Source organism: Hemitrygon akajei, unplaced genomic scaffold, assembly GCF_048418815.1.
Source record: "Hemitrygon akajei unplaced genomic scaffold, sHemAka1.3 Scf000034, whole genome shotgun sequence".
Classification (NCBI taxonomy): Eukaryota; Metazoa; Chordata; class Chondrichthyes; order Myliobatiformes; family Dasyatidae; genus Hemitrygon; species Hemitrygon akajei.
Window position 1 is genome coordinate 2112913 of NW_027331920.1, and position 22673 is coordinate 2135585.

The 22673-nt window shown below is 44.4% G+C and overlaps 1 protein-coding gene across 1 annotated transcript; it reads right to left on the reverse strand.

The window, feature by feature from the left end:
• Positions 1-1262: 1262 nt before the first annotated feature.
• Positions 1263-22046, reverse strand: LOC140719968 (nuclear factor 7, brain-like). Its single transcript, XM_073034882.1, has 5 exons — positions 21367-22046; positions 20578-20673; positions 19929-20162; positions 7662-7904; positions 1263-1388 (listed from the first exon to the last, which is right to left on the reverse strand). The coding sequence occupies exons 1-5, from the start codon at positions 21775-21777 to the stop codon at positions 1263-1265; spliced, it is 1110 nt and encodes a 369-aa protein (XP_072890983.1). The 5' UTR covers positions 21778-22046.
• Positions 22047-22673: the final 627 nt, after the last annotated feature.

Below are 22673 nucleotides of genomic sequence, written 5' to 3' on the forward strand. Positions count from 1 at the left end.
AGAAGGCATGGGATCCAGGGATGTTTGACCATGTGGATTCAGAATTGGCTTGCCTGCAGAAAGCAGAGAGTTGTGGTGGAGGGAGTACATTAGGATTGTAGGGTTGTGACTAGTGGTGTCCCACAAGGATCAGTTCTGGGACCCCTACTTTTCGTGATTTTTATTAACGACCTGGATGTGGGGGTAGAAGGATGGGTTGGCAAGTTTGCAGAAGACACAAAGGTTGGTGGTGTTGTGGATAGTGCAGAGGATTGTCAAAGATTGCAGAGAGACATTGATAGGATGCAGGAGTGGGCTGAGAAGTGGCAGATAGAGTTCAACCTGGAGAAGTGTGAGGTGGTACACTTTGGAAGGACAAACTCCAAGGCAGAGTACAAAGTAAATGGCAGGATACTTGGAAGTGTGGAGGAGCAGAGGGATCTGTGGCTACATGTCCACAGATCCCTGAAAGGTGCCTCACAGGTAGACAGAGTAGTTAAGAAAGCTTATGGGGTGTTAGCTTTCATTAGTCGAGGGATAGAGTTTAAGAGTCGCGATGTAATGATGCAGCTCTATAAAACTCTGGTTGGGCCACACACGGAGTACTCTGTCCAGTTCTGGTCACCTCACTATAAGAAGGATGTGGAAGCACTGGAAAGGGTACAGAGGAGATTTACCAGAATGCTGCCTGGTTTAGAGAGTATGGATTATGATCAGAGATTAAGGGAGCTAGGGCTTTACTCTCTGGAGAGAAGGAGGATGAGAGGAGAAATGATAGAGGTATAGTTGATATTAAGGGGAATAGATAGAGTGGACAGCTAGCGCCTCTTCCCCAGGGCACCACTGCTCAATACAAGAGGACATGGTTTTAAGGTAAGGGGAGGGAAGTTCAAGGGGGATATTAGAGGAAGATTTTATACTCAGAGAGTGGTGGAGACAGATACATCAGTGAAGTTTAAGAGACTACTAGACAGGTATCTGGAGGAATTTAAGCTTAGGGAGGCAGAGTTTAAGGGTCGGCACAACATTGTGGGCCGAAGGGCCTGTACTGTTCTGTATTGTTCTATGTTCTATCTATTTCTCGCTGGAATCTCTCTTTTAATTTATTTTTTCATTTAAGGCACGACACAGTACAGAAAACGTAATGCATTACATTTTCCTCCATTTGCTTTTATACCTTACCCCTAAACACCACCATGTCATCAGTGGGGCCTTCTGGGAGTTGTAGTCATTGGTCCTCGCTCGCTCCCTGTCAAAGCCTGTTTCGTCAGCCACCACAGACGTCACCGAAACAGACCCACTGAGGCGCGAAGGAGAATCACACCCGTCCTTGTGGGCGCCGATGCCGGCGACACCAACAGAAGCGACTTGCTGATCTCCGCCATGGCGATGGAGCGGAAGAGGAGGGGCTGAGCATGGGCCGATTTTCTCCAGCCTATCGTAGCTCAGACTTAACAATGACCCCTGCTGTCACTGGCTGTCATTCCTGTCGCTCAAATGGGAACGCAGTTGGTGATTAGTTTATGTGAACGTCAGTCAGCCTTCCTGTCTTTATGAGTTTGGATTTGGATTTATAACGGGACAGGAAGCAAATTGGGAGAAATGTGAGTTTTTATGTGATGGTGCATAAGTCTCCGAGTTACATTATTAACAGTAAAAGGGCAAAGGCCGTGGTGAGGAAGGAGGTGATTTACTGGAGGTTATATGGAGATAATATTGGAAGGGATATCAAACTTGGAATTGTTTGGTATATGATTTAGAAAATGGGGGGATTTGTGGGGATCATAATATTCCAGTGATGATTAATGAGGGCAAAATGATTGTTACTGAAACAGGGAAGATTGTGTTACTGGCTGGGTCATTTGCTGAGATTCATAATCAGGATAACTTAAGTGAAGAAGTTAAACAATGTAAGGATATGTTTTTTCAGTGAATACCCTGATGTGCTGGAAGTCAGCTGTAGCAATGATAGCATCACTGATGGAGAGATTTCTTTGTATGAATTTAAGAAGTCTATTAATAATGCAGGTCTGGTGTCCCCAGGAAAGAGTGATATTTGAAATTGTAATTGTATATAATTCTCTTTTGTGAAGATATTAAATGTTTGAATTGTGCATTTATTTTCCTCATGGAAAATGGAAATAGTAGTGCCTATTCTGAAACCTGGCAGATCCCCATTTGATCCTTCTAGTTATGGGCCTATATCGTGAATGTCTCATTTACGTAAACTTATGGAATGTATGGTAATCAAGCGCTTGAGTAATATTTTGGAAAGTGTGGTGATAAAGTGTTTTATTAGAGTGGATTTTGGAAGGGTGAAATGACATTAGATTCAGTTTTAGGTTTGGAAGATGATATTCGGAAAGCACAATTAAATAAAGATGTTGTAATAGCAGTAATTCTTGATACTGAAAAGGGAAATGATATGGAAGAAAGGACTTTTGATTAAATTAGGAGTGAGGGGGACATTGTACAATTTTTTTGAGTTTCTTTTGGATGGACTGTCCATGTTATGTTTGTGTTTCTATGAGATAGACAATGGGATTTGTATTTGTAGCACTTCATTATTTAATATTATGATTAATGATATTTTCTCTGAGATGGGAAAGTGGGATACCCTGGGTAAATCACAATATACAGATGATGTAGCTTTATAGATTAGAGGTATTAATTGCAATTTACAATTAATAGGTCAAACAGTGGCCAGATTGATGAGAATTTTAAGCTTTCAGTCGTTAAAACACATTACGTGGTTTACAAACAACATTAATAGGCTTGCACTTGATTTTAAATTATATGATTAATATCTTGAGGAAGTGTCACTGGTAAGATTTCTCAGTATGTGGATGGATAATAAGCTGACGTGGAAGCACCTATCAGTAAAATAATTGATAAATGTAAAGTAGCTTTAAATCTCCTCAGATATCTATGTGGGTATTCTTGGGTGCAACTTGAAAATCTTTGTTGACCAATTATATTTGTTTAATTGGATCTGTTCTTGATTATGTCTGTGTGGCTTATGGATCAGCTTCATCTTCAAATTAAAAATGTTTGTATGTGATACAATTACAGACTTTAAGATTGTTTTCTAGTGCAGTAATGTTGTCTCCTGTTTTGGCTTTACTGATTGCAATGGGACAATTGCCCTCAAAGTTGGGGACGGTTGGGGACATCACAAGAAGAGTGTTTTAAGTTTTGGGTGGCTGATACAATATGTCAGTATGTCCCACTGTAGCTTTCTCTGTAACCCCACCTTGTTTTTTCCAATGACTTCAGTTGATTTTAGGTTACACGATCGGATTCGGTTCTGCCTGAGAGTCTGTTGGTTCATCAGTATATTAATGAAATTTATTATCATACAGTAACCATTTTTACAGATGAATCAAAAGATAAGTTAACTGGGGATGTTGGTGTGGCTGTTCTTGTGTGCCTGAATTGCAGGTAATGATAAAGAAATGACTTATGTCATTTATCAGCATACAAAGAAGAATTCTTTGCCAACAGTTTAGGCTTACAGTGGGTGGAAGAAATTGGTCCTTATAATTTGCTCAGAATACATTTTGGTTTTGATGAGTCTTAAACAGGTCATTCTGGCAGTAGGTCAGATTGACTGTTGAAAACTCATCAAAACCGAAGTGTTAAGAATTAGGGGCTTATGGCAAGACGTAGGATAATGGACATAAGGACAGACACCTTTACAGAATACATAAACCTGTTGGGTTTATAGAAGAACATCTTAAAACAAGGGAAGGAATGATATTGACATGACATAGAAATGTCCACACTATGCTTAATTATGCATTGTAACTAAACTTCATTCTGTGTCGTGTACATTTTGTCATTATGAAACTGTCGAAACACATACTATTTCAATGTGAAGCGTACAAGGCTGAAGAAAAATCAAATGCAGCCTTCAGTACAATCTTTGCGAGGGTAAATAGTTTTCAGATAAAAACTTTATTAAATTATGGGACTGACTTTAAATTAATTCACAGTTTGAGCTGGATAACGCATGTAATAATTGTGTTAAACCTAAGGAAATGGCATATAAGGTAGCAAAGGTGAGTGGGATGTTGGATTATTGGGATGCTCTTAAAATCCAACAAAAGGCAATGAAAAAAGCCATAAGAATGGTCAAGACGAAAGATGAGGGCAAACTGGCCAATAATATAAATCAGGATACTAAAAATTTAGTTTTCAGTTACATGAAGAGTGAAAGGGAGATGAGAGTTGATACGGGACCACTGGAAAATGATGCTGGTGAAGTAGTAATGGGGGACAAAGAAATGGCAGATGAACTTAATGAACAATCTTCACTGTCTTTTCCGGTCAGCACCGCCCCCACTTGTCCCATTTAACCTGTCTCATTACGGGTGGAGTTTAGGACTCAGGGGAGCTCAGGACCCGCCGCCCGCGGCTGTTGCTGAATCCCCGGTGTTTCTGTTCGGTTGACGGATGCGGTGAACAAGTTAAAATTAATCGATCGATAATTCTCATCTCGTGTTTATTTCACTCCATAGAGCCATAGAACACTACAGCACAGAAAACAGGCCATTTGGCGCTTCTAGTCTGTGCGGAAACTTTATTCCGCTCATCCCATTGACCTGCACCCAGTCCGTAACCGTCCAGACCTCTCCCATCCATGTATCTATCCAATTTATTCTTAAAACTTAAGAGTGAGCCTACATTTACCACGTCAGATGGCAGCTCGTTCCACACTCCCACCACTCTCTGAGTGAAGAAGTTCCTCCTCATGTTCCCCCTAAACCTTTCCCCTTTCACCCTAAAGCCATGTCCTCTCGTATTTATCGTTCCTAATCTAAATGGAAAGAACCTACTCGCATTTACTGTCTATATCCCCCATAATTTTGTAAACCTCTATCAAATCTCCCCTCATTCTTCTATGCTCCAAGGAATAAAGTCCCAACCTGTTCAATCTTTCCCTGTAACTCAACTCCTGAAGACCTGGCGACATCCTAGTAAATCTCTGCACTCTTTCAATCTCTCCAACCTCTCCATGGATACCTCATGTCTGAACTAACCTCCCATGTGGGACCTTGTCAAAAGCCATACTGACCATTCTTAATCAGCCCTCGGCTGTCCAAATACTTGTAAATCTGATCTCTCCGAACATCTTACAATAATGTACCTACTACTGATGTCAGGCTCACTGGACTGTAATTACCTGGGTTACTATTGGAGCCTCTTTTAAACAATGGAATAACAAGAGCTACGCTCCAATCCTCCGGCACTGCACCCGTGGCTGAGGACATTTTACATATTCCTGTCAGCGCCCCTGCAATTTCTACTGTAGTCTCTCTCAAGGTCCGAGGAAATATCAAGTCAGACACGGGGGATTTATCTACCTTTATTCGCTGTAAGGCAGCAAGCACCTCCTCCTCTTTAATCTACAAATGTTCCATGACACTACTGCTTGTTACCCTTCCTTCCATATACACTATGCCAGTTTCTTGAGTAAATAATGATGCAAAAAAACTGTTTAAGATCTCCCCCATCTCGTAAGGCTCCACACATTGACGACCACTCTGATCTTCTAGGAGCAATTTTGTCTCTTACTATCCTTTTACTCTTAATATACTTGTAGAAACCCATCAGGTTTTCCTTCACATTATCTGCCAAAGCCACCTCATGTCTTCTTTTTTTTCCTTCCTCATTACCTTCTTTCATATTTTCTTACGTTTTCTATACTCTTTAAGTAACTCATTTGCTCTTTGTTGCCTCTACCTGCTATACACCTCTCTCTTTTTCTGAACCAGATCGCCAATATCCCTTGAAAACCTAGGTTCCCTATGCCTGTTAACTTTGTCTTTAATGCTGGCAGGAACATGCAAACTCTGCACTCTCAAAATTTCACATTTGGAGGCCTTCCACTTACTGAACACATCCTTGTCAGAAAAAAAAACTTATCCCAATCCACTCTTCCTAGATCCTTTTTCATTTCCTCAAAATTGGCCCTTCTCCAGGTTAGAACCTCAACTCAAGGTCACTGGACCCAAAACGTCCGCCTACACATACTTCTGTCACCTGACCTGTCTGGTTTCCTAATAGGAGATCAAGTATTGCATCCTCTCTCGTAGGTACCTCTATATATTGATTTAGAAAACTTTCCTGAAAACATTTCACAAACTCCAAGCCATCTAGCCCTTTTACAGTTTGGGAGTCCCAGTCAATATGAGGAAAATTTAAATCCCCTAATATTACAACTTCCAGTTTCTTACATCGGTCTACTATCTTTATACAGATTTGCTCCTCCAATTCTCTCTGACTATTGTGCGGTCTATAATACACCCCTATTAGTGTGGTCACACCTTTCCCGTTCCTCAGCTCCACCCATATGGCCTCTGCAGACAAGCCCTCCGGGCTGTCCTGTCTACACACAGCTGTGATATTTTCCCTGACTAGTAATGCCACTCCTCCCCCTTTCATCCCTCCCCGTCTATCACGTCTGAAACAAGGAATATTTCTATCATGTATAAACCTCAGGTGGGAGGTTATCTTTTTGTATTAATGTATTAAAAATAAATGATAAATTCTACCAATGGAACCTCTTACTAAAGGATTCATATTCAAAATAGTATCCAACAAATCAGATTCTTGCATATATGGAAACTTAGATAATTACTTTTGTAAAAAATGTTTAACCTGAAGATATTGCAGTAAGTGTGTATGAGAGAGAGAATATTTGCTAATTAACTCTTCAAAAGTCATCAATCGACCATCACAAAATAAATGATAATAAAAATAAATAAATCTGCAAAAAAAAACAGATCCCCTTAATCACTAAAGATTAAACAAGTTTGGGAGAGAGAACTTAATATGACCTTTGTTAATGAAGATGGTCAATTCTTCTTTAATATGTGCCAATCAGTGTTTAATTCAATTTAAAATTGTTCACTGTTACTATTTAACAAAGGAGAGACTATCCAAAATATTTCCTAACATAGACAATTATTGCGATAGGTGTATAACTGAAGTAGCCACTTTTTCACATATGTTCTGGTCATGTTCTTCATCAAAATCTTTTTGGAAATCTTTATTTTCTACAATTTCTAAAGCTCTGAAAATTAATTTACAACCGAATGTGCAAACCTTTGATTTCTGTCTATACATGCAGTCCTCGCATGACCTTTATCCTCCTCCACCTCACTATCTGCTCTGACACTCTGGTTCCCCTCCCTCTGCAAATCTTTTTAACACCCCCCCCCGAGCAGCACTGGCAAATCTACCCGCAAGGATGTTAGTCCCCCTCCAGTTCAGGGGCAAACGGTCCCGTCGGAACAGGCCCCACCTTCCCGGGAACAAAGCCCAATTGTCCAGAAACATGAAGCCCTCCCTCCTGCACCATCTCCTGAGCCGCGTATTTAGCTGCACTCCCCGCACATTTATATTTACAGGGACTTTACTCCTGACGCCGGTCCCGGGATCCGACCCGTTTACAGACCCGGAGCGGAACCGGAGCAGATTCTCAGCCACTGGTTTCTATCCCAGGTCCCGAAGAGAGGATAAAGTTTCCCCGTGAATTTATTCCCAGTGAAGGTGTGGAGATGGGACTTGGTCTCCGCGTTGTAAAATGAAACTGTCCCGGACTCGTAACTGAGATAAACTCCCACCCTCCCGGGGATGGGACCGGCAGCGAGATGGGGGTCAGGAGAGGTGAAAACAATGATCATGTCATCATCCTGCTGGGTCACGTCATCACCTTGCTCGGCAACGTCATCATTCAGCTCGGTAACGTCATCAACCAGCTCGGCGACGTCACCAACCCGCCCGATGATCCAGAATCCAGTCTCCGGACTCGGACTGAACCCTCCCTCCCTCTCCACAGACTCTGCGGCGACTCCCAGAAACCAGAACCGAATCCCCGGCACCTCCACCTCCCAGTAATGTCTCCCCGATGTGAATCCCTACGATCCCAACACACAATCCCAGCCCGTGAATCTCTTCCCGGTGTCAGGGAGATTCCTCCGGATCCCGGTCCGTCTCACACTCTTCCGATCCTCAGACACCTCGAGACACGGATGCGCCGTTTCCACATCCAGGGTGACAGAGACTGGGGGGAGAAGCAGAGAATTAGAGAGTCCCCGGGGATCGGGGGGAGACTCGGGCAGCGCTGCCACGGGGATTGGGGGGGAGACTCGGGCAGCACGGCCTCGGGGATCGGGGGGGGGGGTGGTGGGGGAGACTCGGGCGGCGCAGCCCCGGGGATCGGGGGGAGACTCAGGCAGCCCGGCCCCGGGGATCGGGGAAAGGCCGCTGGGCCTCAGGCGCGGTCGGGTGGCCGATAAGAACCTTTGACTCGACAAATGCGGATGGACAACTAATGTCTCCCCAGGGGGTTTCCGCTGGACGGAGAGCAATGAGACCCCTGGCCCTTGACTCCTCAGACAGGAGAAACATCCTCCCTCACTCCTGCCTGTTGACCCCTGAAAGAATTTTGTGTTTCCATGAGATCTCCTCTCATTCTTCGAAACTGGGAACAGAGAACATAGAGCAGTACAGCACAGGAACAGGCCCGTCATACAATGTTCACATTCATTTGTGTGTGTGAAGTGGAGGAGTGTGATGGTTTGAGACAGTAAAGGAGGTGATAATGGGAACCAGTAGGGGAGAGATGAATGGCAGATTGAACCAGGAGGGGGAGGGGTGGAAAGCCTGTGGGTGAACTGAGTGTGTAGACGTAATGAGAAGCTGGAGGGGGCAAAGATGGCAGATGAGGATGACGTTGTCCCCTTTCCTACAACCCCATCCCCCGCAGCCCCTCATTAGGACAGGGGATGAATTTGCAGGAACCCTTAAGCAACACAGGTCTTGATGAAGTGTTTCAGTCTGAACCGTTGACTGTTTACTCTTTTCCATAGAAACTTCCCGGCCTGCTGTTCCCCCAACAATTTGTGTGTGTTACTCTGCTTTAAATACACTCAATTATTTGGCCTCCACAGCTGCCTGTGGCAGATTCACTATCCTGTGGATAAAGGAATTCCTCCTCATCTTTGTCCTAAATGGACCTCCCTGTAGTCGGAGGCTGTGCTTACCGTTCTCGACCCACCCACATCCTCCCAACATCAACTCTTTCCAGACAGGTGTCAGAGAGATCTGGCGAGACCCTTCATCAGGACCTGTGTAGCTTGGATTACCAGCATCTGCAGATTTTCTCCTGTTTGATTTTTAAAGCAGAAGTTAATAAGTAAACTTCTTGATTAGTCAGATTCTCAAAAGTTATGGGTAAGAAGCGGGAGAATAGGGTTGAGGGGGATAATAAATAAATAAGCCATTCAAAAGCAGCTGTTTTGCTAAACTCCAGTGAGTACAGGCCCAGAACCAACAAACACTCCTCATATGTTAACTCTTTCATTTCCGGAATGATTCTTGTGAATCTTCTGGACCCCCTCCAATGCCAGTACGTTTTCCGATAGAAGGGACCCAGAATTGCTCACAATACTCCAAGTGTGGTCTGACCAATGCCTTATAAAACCTCAGAATCACATCCTTGCTCTTGTATTCTAATCCTCTCGAAGTAAAAGCAAACATTGAGTTTGCCAATCTTACCACTGACACAAACTGCAAGTTCACCTTCAGGGAATCCTGCACAAGGACACCCATGTCCCTTTGCACCTCTGATTTTTGAATTTTCGCCCTGTTTCCAGAATTGTCTATGCCTTTATTCCTTCAGCCAAAGTCGTACCTGCCTAAGTTTGTACGTGTCAAACTCTACCTGTGCTACAGGGTCCTTATTCCTTATACTGATGCATTCAAATAAGACCATAAGACAAAGCAGCAGAAGCCAGCCATTCGGTCCTTCGAATCTGCTCCGCCATTTTATCATGAGCTGACCAATTCTTCCATTTATTCCCCCTCCCCCACCTTCTCACCATGACCTTTGATGCCCTGGCTACTCACATACCTATCAATCTCTGTCTTAAATACACCCAATGACTTGGCTTCCACTGCCGCAAGAAATTCACAGATTCACCACCCTCTGGCTAAAAAAATTTCTTCGCATCTCCGTTCTGAATGGGCGCCCTTCAATCCTTAAGTCATGCTCTCTCGTACTAAACTCCCCCACCATGGGAAACAACTTTGCCACATCCACTCTGTCCATGCCTTTTAACATTCGAAATGTTTCTGTGAGTTTCCCCGTCATTCTTCTAAACTCCACGGAGTACAGTTCAAGAGCAGTCAAATGTTCCTCGTATGTTAACCCTCTCATTCCTGGAATCATTCTAGTCAATCTTCTCTGAACCCTCTCCAATGTCAGAACATCCTTTCTTAAATAAGGAGCCCAAAACTTCACACAGTATTCCAAGTGAGGTCTTACCAGTGCCTCAACATCACATCCCTGCTCCTATACTCTATTCCTTTAGAAATGAATGCCAACATTGCATTCGCCTTCTTCACCACCGACTCAACCTGGAGGTTAACCTTAAGGGTATCCTGCACGAGCACTCCCAAGTCCCATTGCATTTCAGAACTTTGAATTCTCTCTCCATTTAAATAATAGTCTGCCCGTTTATTTCTTCTACCAACGTGCATGACCATACACTTTTCAACATTGTATTTCATTTGCCACTTCTTTGACCATTCTCCCAATCTATCCAAGTCTCTCTGCAGACTCTCTGTTTCCTCAGCACTACCGTCCCCTCCACTTATCTTTGTATCATCAGCAAACTTAGCCACAAAGCCATCTATTCCATACACCACTGGTAACTAGCAGCCAACCAGAATGGGATCCTTTATTCCCACTCTCTATTTCCTGCCAATCAGCCAACGCTCTATCCACATATGTAAACTTCCCGTAATTCCATGGGCTCTTATCTTGTTTAGCAGCCTCATGTGCGGCACCTTGTCAAAGGCCTTCTGAAAATCCAAATACACAACATCCACTGCATCTCCCTTGTCTAGCCTACTTGTAATCTCCTCAAATAATTTCAATGGGTTTGTCAGGCAGGATTTTCCTTTAAGGAAACCATGCTGAGTTTGGCCTATCTTGTCATATGCCTCCAGATACTCGGTAACCTCATCCTTGACAATTGACTCCAACATCTTCCCAACCACCGATGTCAAGCTAACAGGTCTATAATTTACTTCTTGCTTCCTTGCCCCTTTCTTAAATACCAGAGTGGCATTTGCAATCTTCCACTCCTCCGGAACCATTGCCAGAATCTATTGACTTTTGAACGATCATTGCTAATGCCTCCGCGATCTCCACAGCTACTTCCTTCAAAACACAAGGGTGCATTCCATCTGGTCCAGGAGAATTATCTACCCTTAGACTATTCAGCTTCCTGAGTACTTTCTCTGTCGTAATAGTGACTGCACACACTTTTCTTCCCTGACACCCTTGAGTGTCTGGTATACTGCTGATATCTTCCTCAGTGAGGACTGATGCAAATACTCGTTCAGTTCCTCAGCCATCTGCTTATCTCCCATTACAATTTCTCCAGCATTATTTTCTATCGGTCCTTTCTCCACTCTCACCTGCTTTTTACTCTTTATATACTTGAAAAAGATTTTAGTATCTTATTTCATATTATTCGCTAGCTTCCTTTCATAGTTCATCTTTTCCCTCTTAATGGCCTTCTTAGTTTCCGTTTGTAAGCTTTTAGAAACTTCCCAAGTCTTCCCACTAATTTTTGTTTCCTTGAATGCCCTCTCCTTTGCTTTTACTTTGGCTTTCACTTCTCTTGTCAGCCACAGTCGCATCCTTTTTCCATTCGAAAATTTCTTCTTTTTTGGAATATATCTGTGTTGCACCTTCCTCACTTCTCGCATAAACTCCAGCCACTGCTGCTCTGCCGTCCTTCCCGCTAGTGTCCCTTTCCAGTCAAATTTGGCCAGTTCCTCTCTCATGCCATTGTAATTTCCTTTACTCCACTGAAATACCGACACATCGGATTTCGGCTTCTCTTTCTCAAATTTCACAGTGAACTCAATCATGTTACGATCACTGCCTCCTAATGGTTCCTTCACCTCAATCTCTCTAATCACCTCTGGGTCATTACACAATATCCAATCCAGTACCTCTGATCCCCTAGTGGGCTCAACAACAAGCTGTTCTGAAAAGCCATCTCGTAGACATTCTACAAATTCTCTGTCTTGAGATCCAGTGTCGACCTGATTTTCCCAATCCACTCGCATGTTAAAATCCCCCACAATTATCATACCACTGCCCTTCTGGCAAGCCTTTTCTATTTCCTGTTGTAATTTGTAGTCCACCTCACTGCAGCTGTTAGGAGGCCTGCAGATAACTGCCATCAGGGTCCTTTCACCCCTGCGATTTCTTAGCTCAACCCATAAAGATTCTGCACCTTCCGATCCTATGTCACCTCTTTCTAATGATTTAATATCATTTCTTACCAATAAAGCCACGCCACCCCCTCTGCCTACCTGCCTGTCCTTCCGATACACCGTGTATCCTTCGACGTTCAGCTCTCAGAGACATGCATCCTTTAGCCACGTCTCAGTGATGGCCACAAAATTATACCTGCCAATCTGTAGCTGTACGACAAGATCATCCACCTTATTCCTTATGCTGTGTGTATTTAAGTATAACACCTTAAGTCCAGTATTTGATACTTTTTGTTTTGATGGCACTGCAACTCATCCCAGTGGCTGCAAATTTGCCCCATCACCTGCCTGTCCTTCCTGACATCTTCACTGCTTACTATCTTAGATTCATTTTCGTTTTCCCCCTCCTATGCTCTATCATTCGGGTTTACCATCCCCCTACCAAATTAGTTTAAACCTTCCCTAACATTTCTATTAAACATTCCCGCGATGATATTGAACACCATCGGGTTCAGGTGTAACCCGTCCTTTTTGAACAGTTAATACTTCCCCCTAAAGAGATCCCAATGATCCAAGAAACTGAAGCCCTGCCCCCTGCACCAGTCTCTCAGCCACGCATTCATCAGCCTGATCCGACTATTCTTGCCCTTGCTAGCTCGTGGCACAGGTAGCAATCCTGAGATTACTACCCTGGAGGTCCTGCTTCTCAGCTTCATTCCTAACTCCAGGAAATCTCTCTTAAGGACCTCCTCCCTTTTCCTCTCTATGTCATTGGTACCAACATGTACCAAGACAGCAGACTGCTCGCCCTCTCCCTTCAGAATATTCTGGACCTGATCCGAGACATCCCGTACCCTGGCACCTGGGAGGCAACACACCATGCGAGTATCTCTATCAGGCTCACTGAATCTCCTGTCTGTTCCCGTGACTATGGAATCCCCTATGATCACCGCATTCCTCTTCCCCACCTTCCCTCCTGCACAACAGCGCCAGGCTCAGTGCCAGAGACCCGGTCACCGTGGCCGTCCCCTGTCAGGTCATCCCCCTCAACAGCATCCAAAACGATATACTTGTTGCTGAGAGGGGCAGCCATAGGGGTGCTCTCCACTATCCTGGCATTTCCCTTCCCTCTCCTGACAGTCACCCAGTTTTCTGACCCCTGTAGCCTAGGGAAGACTACCTCCCTGTAGCTCCTGTCTATCACCTCTTCATTTTCTCTAATAAGCAGTAGGTCATCAAGCTGCAGCTCCAGATCCCTAACACGGTCTCCGAGGAGCTGAATCTCGGTTCACCTGGTGCAGATGTGGCTATCAGGGAGGCTGGAGGTCTCCCAGGATTCCCACATCTGACACCCTGAACAAAGCACTAACCCTGCAGACATGCTACCTAATTCTACAGGAATGAAACAAAGAAAGATAGGTCAACTCACCCACAAACTTCGCCAAGCACACAAACTTTTTTAACCGTCAGCTAATGTGCCCTGCTGTTCCCCCGTCCGTCCAGGCCGATTTGCAAAGGGGAGAAAAAGAGTCGGTGCCTCGCTCTCGCCTCTTCCCGTTACCGCCTAAGCCCGTTGAGCCAAAGCCCTACACTCTGCTGCCACCCACTCCGCTGCCCGCTGTATAGGATGGTCATCTTTTTAAACTCTCCGCACTGTCCTGCGCAGTCTCGCCGTTCTTGTACGTGAAGTTTTTTACAGAACTGCCTTCCTTCAGAATTTAGCTCCCACGCCGCCCTTCGTGTCCCAATCTTAAAAAAACACCTTCAGTCGTGTATTCATCAGCCTATTCCACATTGTCCACATGAAATTCAGCAAGGCCTTTGATGTCGATGATAGACCACACTTGGAGTATTGTCTGCATTTCCGGTTCCCGAATATGGGGAGGATGTCATTACACTGGATAGGAAGCTTCAGGAGGATGTTACCAGGACTGGGGGCTTGGGTTAAAAGCAGAGAGTGGATAAGCTTGGGCTATTCAGCTGTAGTGTAGGATGTTCAGGTATGACCCCTTATCGAGGTAAATAATTCATAAGGAGCTTAAATAACGTTTCTTTTTCCAAGAAATGGGAGTACAGAACCAGAGGCCTCGGATTGAAAGTGAGACGGGAAATTTTTCTGTGGTCTATCGGGTAACATTCTCAGAGAGAGGGAGGTTGGTAAATGGAATTTGCCCTCAGACGCTGTAGAAACAGGTAAAAATAAAATATTTTAAAATAAATTTGGGCAGGTACACAGATGGGAAATGGTTAGAGGGATGGGGGGGGGGGCAAACACACACAAATGGGACATGCTCAAGAAGACATCTTAGTCTTGCAGATTGATGAAGTGGGCCGTGAGTTCAACATCCATCAAACCCTCCCAGATCATCCTCCTGAGGAATCTCACCCCGGAGTCTGTCTGTGAAGTGTTGATGTGACGTCACGTCAGAAGGCAGCTCAGTGCCACAGAACAGACAGATTGGGTAAGGACGGCAAATTTCAATCCTAAATGGGAATTTGTGCCTGTTTCTGTGGCCGTGTGTCACACTTGATTGAGTAGTTTAAATGAATAAATGACTGTCTCTGAAGAGATTGGTTTCCAGGTTACTGAGGGAAATAACAACGTACATTGCTGAGGCTCTGACTACAATCTGCCAATCCTTCCTGTGTATGTGTGTGAGGGAGCTTTGCCAGGCCGGTTATGCTGTGTGTGCTTCTCCCGAGATGAAATCTTGACCCATGTCATTGCTTGTTGGTATGTCCGAGCTCATTCTCACAATGCTTCAATGTAGTGGTCTGATCACCATAAGACATAGGAGCAGAATTAGGCCATTTGCCTATCGAGTCTGCTCTACCATTCAATCATGGCTGATCCTTTTTTTCCCTCCTCAGCCCCACTCCCTGGTCTTCTCCCCGTAACCTTTGATGCTGTGCCCAATCTAGAACCTATCAAGCTCTGCCTTAAATACACACAAGTTATACAAATTAACCAGCCGCTGGCTCAAATTTCTTCGCATCTGTTTTAAATAGACCCCCCTCTATCTTGAGGTAGTGCCCTCTTGTCCTAAACTCCACCACTATGGGAAACATCCTTTCCACATCTACTCTGTCTGGGCCTTTCAACATTCGAAAGGTTTCAATAAGATCCCCTCCCATCTTTCTAAATTCCAGCGAGTACAGACACTGAGCTATCAAACGTTCCTCGTACGATAACCCTTTCACTCCTGGAATCATCCTTATGAAATGAACCTTCTGCAATGCCAGCACACCTTTTCTTAGAAAAATTGTTCACAATACTCAAGGTGAGGCTTCACCAGTGCCTTATAAAGCCTCAGCATCACATCCCTGCTCTTGGATTGAATGCTATTCTAAACCACAGATTAAAAGCCAGGAGCAACAGTCTCCGGGACAGCTTCTTCAACCAGGCAATCAGACTCATTAACTCATGCTGACACAACTGTATTTCTATGTTATATTAACCAGCCTGTTATACATATAATTCATCATAAATTACTATAAATTGCACATTGCACATTTAGACGGAGATGTAACATAAAGATTTTTAATCCTCATGTATATGAAGGATGTAAGTAATGAAGTCAATTGAATTCAAATCAATTTCTTGTTTATTTTTTTCATCCCAATCATTCTTTCTGCTCCTCTCTGTAGATATTTAATAGATTCCCAATCCTCCATCTTCCTGCTAATTTTTGTTTAGTTGTATGCCCTCTCTTTTGCCTTTACATTAACTTTTCTTCCCTTGTCAGCCACGGTTTTACTATTTTGCCATTTAAGTATTTATTTATTTTTGGAATACATCTATCCTTCACCTTTCTCACTTTCCCAGAAACTGACACCATTTCTGCTCTGCTCTCATCCCTGCCAGCATCTCCTTCCAATTTGCTTTGGCCAACTCCTCTCTCAGACCACTGTAATTTCTTTTACTCCTCTGAAATACTCCAATGTCAGACTTTACTTTCTCCTTATCAAATTTCAAGTTGAACTCAGCATGTTGTGAGCACTGCTTCCTAAGGTTTCTTTTAACTACTCTCCTCTGGTTCAATACATAACACCCAATCCAGTAGAGTTGTTCCCCGAGTAGGCTCAACGACAAACTGCTCTAGAAAGCCATTACATTGCATTCAACAAACTCACTCTCTTGAGATCCTTTCCCAACCTGATTTCCCCAATTGACGTGCATGTTGAAATATCCCATCATTATCATAACATTGTCCTTTTCATCAGCCTTTTCTATTTCCAGTTGTAATCTGTGGGCCTCAACCCACTGACTGTTGGGAGGCCTGTATATGACTGGTGTCAGTGTCATTTTTACTTTTGCAGTTCCTTACCTCAACCCACAAGGATTCAACATCTTCTAATCCTATGTCACATCTTGCAGCTGATTTACCTGCAGAGCCACACCACCCCATCGGCCTTCCTTCCTTCCTCCGATACATTGTGTAACCTTGAACATTCAGCTCCCAACTACAACCGTCCTTCAACCACGTTTCCGTGATGGCCACAACATCATACCTGACAATCTGTAATAGTGCAACAAGATCATCCACCTTATTTCTCATACTCCATGCATTGAGATATAACACTTTGTGTACTGTATCTGCTACCCTTTTTAATTCTGCATCTCTAATGCACTGATACTCACCCTGCTGGCTGCAATTTTCTCCTCGCATCTGTCCGCCCTATCTGGCAGTCTGACTGCACGCTATCTTTGTATTTTTACCATCAGCCCTTCACTCCAGTTCCCGAGCACCCCCCCCCCCACCAAATTAGTTCAGACCCGCCCCGACAGTTCTATCAAACCTCTCTGTGAGAATATTGTTCTCCCTCGGGTCGAGGTGCGACCCATCCCTTTTGAGCAGGTCATTCCTCCACCAGAATAGATCCCAATAATCCAAGAACCTGAATCCCTGTCCCCAGCACCATCTTCTCAGCCATGTTTATCTGTCAAATTATCCTGTTTCTACCCTCACCAGCACGTGGCACAGGCAGCAATCCAGAAATTACAACCCTGGGGGTGCTGCTTCTGAGCTTTCTACCAAGCTAGTCAGATTCTTTTCAGGACCTCTTTGTTTTTACTTCCTATGTAATTGGTCCCAAAATGCAACAAGTTATCTGGCTGTTTTTCCTCCCTCTCTAAATGCTGCAGACACGATCGGAGACATCCCTCACCTTGGCACCTAGGAGGCAACATACCATTCGGGTGTCCAATTCATGTCCATACATTCTCCTGTCTGTCTCCTGACAATTGAGTCCCCTGTCACTACTGCTCCCCTCTTCTCCCTCTAACAACAGTGAGAGTTGTGGTTCCAGAAGGGGGAAGACCTGCGTCAGTCAGAGTCTGCACTCACAGGACACAGATGACTTGTGTATTTTCCTGACAATCCCTGTCATCACACTGATACTCGCTTTTATTCCCTACAATATCATCAAGGCTGTATTAAATTACCAGCTCCTGTGGTAGATTCAAACTCATGTCCTGGTGTGTTAGTGCAGTGTGTCTGGAATCAGGACACAGTGGTTCATCTCCCAGTCCCGTGTATTGGTTGTATTGTGACCCTGTGCTGGTGTGTCCAGGGGTCTGACATCTCCAGCTGGCCATGTGACAGTGATGCCTCCAAGTCAGTGGGGCTGATGTGGAATAAACTTCAGTTCCCCTTCAGCCCAGTATTACAGACAATCTTTGCATCAAATTGGAACTAAATTGAGCTTTATAAACAAGGAGAAATGAATCTTTGTAAGTTTTACCTCGATTAATAGCATCAAGCGTTTCTCTCAGCACTGTGTTCAACAAATAGAGGTGATCGAATTTTTCAACCAGTAGGACCTCATCTGTCACTGACAATTCCTGGACATCATCACTGATTCTGTAAATATTAAACTGCTGGTGATAAACTGGAATTTTGAAGTATTTTACAAATCCATACAGGGTTTCAGTAAAGAGCATGTCCTACCTCCTGTTCCGACAAGCTTCCTCCTGAAATAAATAAAACACAAATCTCATTAGATTTCGACCTACTGTCCACATCATGAATTTCATCCAAATCATTACAAGGTGTTGAAAATTCCCATTCCCACAGTCACTCACACACACCAGCAATACAGAAGCACGGGGTAAATTACACGGAAAGTTTCTGAAAGTTAGACCATTACTGAGAGGATGAAACTGACAGGAAAGACAGGACAGGCTGTGCATTACCATCTGGATAAGACATCAGAATGATAAAATGGAACAATTTAAGATTAGTGATGGATTTGATTGCGCGAAGGTGGAAAAAGTACCTCGATTATGGCTCACACGAGAGGACACAGGTGCTTGGAAGTAGTACGGAGGAGATGTCGGGTAAGTGTTTTGGAATGGGTGGAATGAGCTGCCAGCAACGAAGGTGGAAGTGGATGCGATAGGGTCTTTCAAGAGATTCTACATAGGTACATGGAGCTTAGAAAAATAAAGAGCTATGGCTAACTCGAGGTAATTTCTGAAGTAAGTACATGTTTGGCACAGAACTGTGGGCCAAAGAGACTGTATTGTGCTGGAGGTTTTCTTTGTTTCTATGTTTCGATTTATGGACAGACCTTCAGTCCAAGATAAAATGCCAGGTGGTTTTTAGTAAATCCCACAAGAAATTTAGTGACGAGGATGTGGAACTCAGTGCCACAGGAGTGGATGAAATGGATCAGCAGAGATTGAATGTAATGGGGAGGCTGGATAAACACGTGAGGGACCAGGGAGTTCGGGGCACTGTTGCTGAGTGCGGTGAGTAGGTGGCAGGAGGCTTGTGCAGAGGGTAAACTGATAGGAGATGGACAAAGTGGCCTGCTCATGACGGAGAATGGGACATAACCTCATGTAAAACTTATCTGAAAATGTAGAGACAGTGAAAGTTTCCGTAATCTGATAGAAACCGGATATGGAGGATAAGTCTGATGTGTGGGTCACATTCTTTATTCTCACTGATTGACAGAGAGACCCTCACACCCACCGCACCAGACACACTCGCAGCCTGTGACTGGAAATGGGAGTTAATGGGAGTGTTAGAGGATATTTAATGTGGTAATTAAGGAAACAGTCAGCAGCTCTGTGTTATTATCAGAGTAAATCATTTCAGAAAAGATTGCATTCTGTCCTGGGATGTACAGAAGTTGTGGAAGTCCAGTTTTGGGGAAACAACAACCCTGAAAAGTTGCATCAATTGTCTGGTGAGAAACAGTTTACTGCCACTTGTAAATGCTGTGTGTAGGAGCAACACGTCTGTTTTCTGTCTGCATTGTATTCTGTGTTACGTGTTTATTACGATAACCAGTCACGTCAGTGGGGACCTGGTGAAAGTGAAGGGAATAAGTTACATATTTGTACTTTGCTCTGGGCTGTTTTGAGCCTGCGACTGGCCGATGATGTATCTTTTGTTGACCGATTCATTGCAGTTTAATTTACGATGAATTATGCTGAAATTTCATTGCTTAAATATTGTATGTTGCTGATAAAGAATCGAATATCTGTCTCCGATCTGTCTAACACTCTGTGTGAAGACACCAGCAGCGGCAATTGTTTTGGTAGAATTAGCCGCTGTGCTGTGTTTATTTCAAATATACCACTGTTCATTGAGTTCAATTTTAAAGAAACAAATTGAAATGTAATCCCTCACCTTGAGAAATATCACACCGTCTTTTTGATCTATCTGTTCCTTTAACTCTGAGATTTCCTCCTGAATAATCCTTATATTCTCTTGAATCTTAAGAAGATTTTTCTCCATTGGGTTGAGAATCCTCTTCTCTTCTTCCCTGAGATCCCTGAGTAAACTCTGCTCTTTCTCAGTGATAATCTGGCGCAGTTCAGCAAACTGGGATGTGATGTAGGATTGAAGGCTGTGTGACTGTTTCTGTCAAATGAAAAGTGAAGATTAGTTTACTGTATTGCTGTGTTGTATTTCCTTATGACATTAAGGTGACCATTCGGTCCATTTGGGTCTATACTACTTCTGAGACATTCCCATCAACCTCATTCCCTTACGTTTTCCTGAAACCTATTCTCCCCATTGACCCATTAACTCCCACCTGATTCACATACACCCTCCCCACCTTCACAGGGTTAACTTTAATTAACCATTCATCCAGCTTGTCCTTGGAAAGTGTCTGAAACTGTCATGGCCACAGGCAGAGCATGCAAACTCCACACAGACAGCAGCAGAGGTCAGGATCGAACCCAGGTCACTGGAGCTGCGATACTCTGCTATTCTGCATTAAATGGAGTAAAACTCGACAGTAATATCAGAAATTCCGCTCAAGAAGCCTCACCCTAACTCCGGAAATCTTCTCTTTCTGTTGCTGCTCCTTTTCCTGGAAGTCTGATTTCTTTTTTGTGAGAGAGTCTAAGGAAGATTTTAGCTGATCCTGGAAGTCAGAGAGTGAAGGAAATAGAAACAAAGATGCATCAAAAGAAACAGGTGATCAAACCCGATTATCACACAAAATGCCGGAGGAACTCAATGAGTCAGGCAGCATCTATTCAGGGGAAATAAACAGTCTGTGTTTCGGGATGAGACCCTTCATTAGGACTGGGAAGGAATGGGACAGAAGCCAGAATAAAAAGGTTGGGGATGAGAACCAGCTGACAGGTGACGGGTGAGACAACGTGAGGGGGAACGTGGGGGAGGGTGATGAAGTGAGAAGCTGAGAGGGGACAGGTGGAAGAGGTAAAGGGCTGGAGAAGAAGGAATCTGATACGAAAGGACAATCGATCATGCTAGAAACGGGAGGAATGCAACTGATGGGGTCCTGCGTGATGACGAGGGAGGAGGTGTAGGAATCAGATGTTGCAATTGTCCCGCTCGCAGGCATCAGTGACAGGAGGGAGATCAGTGGAGAGGATCTGGTGGATAAGGGAGTTATGTAGACAGTGATCCCTACAGATCCTGGAGACTTGTGTGGAGGGAGTGGAGGGGGGTTGTTGGAGGGAAAGATGTGCTTGGTGGTGGAATCCCTTTGGGGATGGGGAACGATATGTTGCGAAGAACGATATGTTGGTTATGGAGGCTCGTGCGGCGTTGAGGATGGAGTGAGTATCGATTCAGGGTTAGTTTTTACCTTGCAGATTTTAACAGCTTCTTTAATCGGCTTGAAGCGGTGCCTTCTGTGTTCCTGCGCGTCTCTACAGATCAGACAGATCAGTGTCTTGTCCGTTTCACAAAACAGCTTCAGTTCTTCCTCATGTTCCTCGCAGTGACGTTTACTTTCCTTCTCTTTCGGATTCAGGTTTAGGTTTCGAGCTTTTTCGGCCAGATTTGCTAAGGCCCGATTGACCTTGAGGTTGCGGTCAGCAAACACCGCTCTACATTCCGGGCAGGAGTGTCTCTGCTCCCTTTCCCAACACCGTGTGATACAAGAGCGACAGAAGTTGTGTCCGCACTCCAGTATAACCGGATCGGTGAAGAAATCCAGGCAGACGGGACAAATTGTCTCCTCGGTCCAACTCTCGGCCTGTCCTTTCGAAGCCATGTTAACTCCCAGCACTCGCTGATTCGGAATGCTTTCACTTTCGGGGAGTTGCTGATCTCCTGCAGTACCGCGATTGTCCACTACGCGCGCTGCAGACTCGGGGAATGAGCATGTCTTTGCTGGATGTGTTCAGTGGGAAGTAATAGTGGTAATTTCCATCGCAGGGTGGGATCAGCAACACATTAAACAGATCAGAACAGAAATGAAAACTCGGCCATGGACTGCCTACGCCCGGCTGCGAAAGAAGAGGAGTTGGGCCTGGGTTTGCAACCTCATCCTGAAAAGTGGCAGTGCACAGAACTCGAACTCAAAGGCCTCATCCCTGAGATCGGAAGGACCTTCCCCTGGAAGACGATTGAAGTCGTGTAGTGAAAGGAGAAGCCACAGGGCCAGTACCCTTCGCCCTGGACAGGGGGACTCTGACGAGCTGCTGTTGGCGGCCTGTGATCCGTAGGAGTGATTGGCTAAAGAAGAAGCAGAACAGAAATGAAGCCGGAGAGAAGAGCCTGGTTCAGTCTGAGGCAGGACTGAAAGGGACAAGTTCTGAAAAGAGAGGCACAAGAGACTGCAGATGCTGGAATCTCGAGTAAGAAACTCGAGGGTCTGAGCGGTTCAGGCAGCATGTAAAATCGACTTTCAGGTCGAGATCCTTCAGCTGGACTGTCTCAACCCGAAATCTCGATTGCCATTTCCCTCAGATGTTGCCTGATCCATTGGGTTCCTCCAGCAGCTAGTTTTTTAATTTTTTTTTTCTCCAGGTGTAAAGAGAGTCAGATTGGGGTATAAAACCGGGTTTAAGTAACTACTTAAACAACTATTAAATTAGTTCATGCCATGAAAGTGGGGATGTCGAGAGCATATTGTGCTGTGACAAGACAGATGCCGTGGCTGCAGGG

Coding starts and splice junctions, on each gene's coding strand:
- LOC140719968 (XM_073034882.1), bottom strand. CDS start 21,777: ATGGCTTCGAAAGGACAGGCCGAGAGTTGGACCGAGGAGACAATTTGT. Junction 20,163..20,577: donor AGAAGATTTCCGGAGTTAGG/GTGAGGCTTCTT, acceptor TTCATTTGACAG/AAACAGTCACACAGCCTTCA. Junction 1,389..7,661: donor AGGATGATGACATGATCATT/GTTTTCACCTCT, acceptor GCCCATGCTCAG/CCCCTCCTCTTCCGCTCCAT.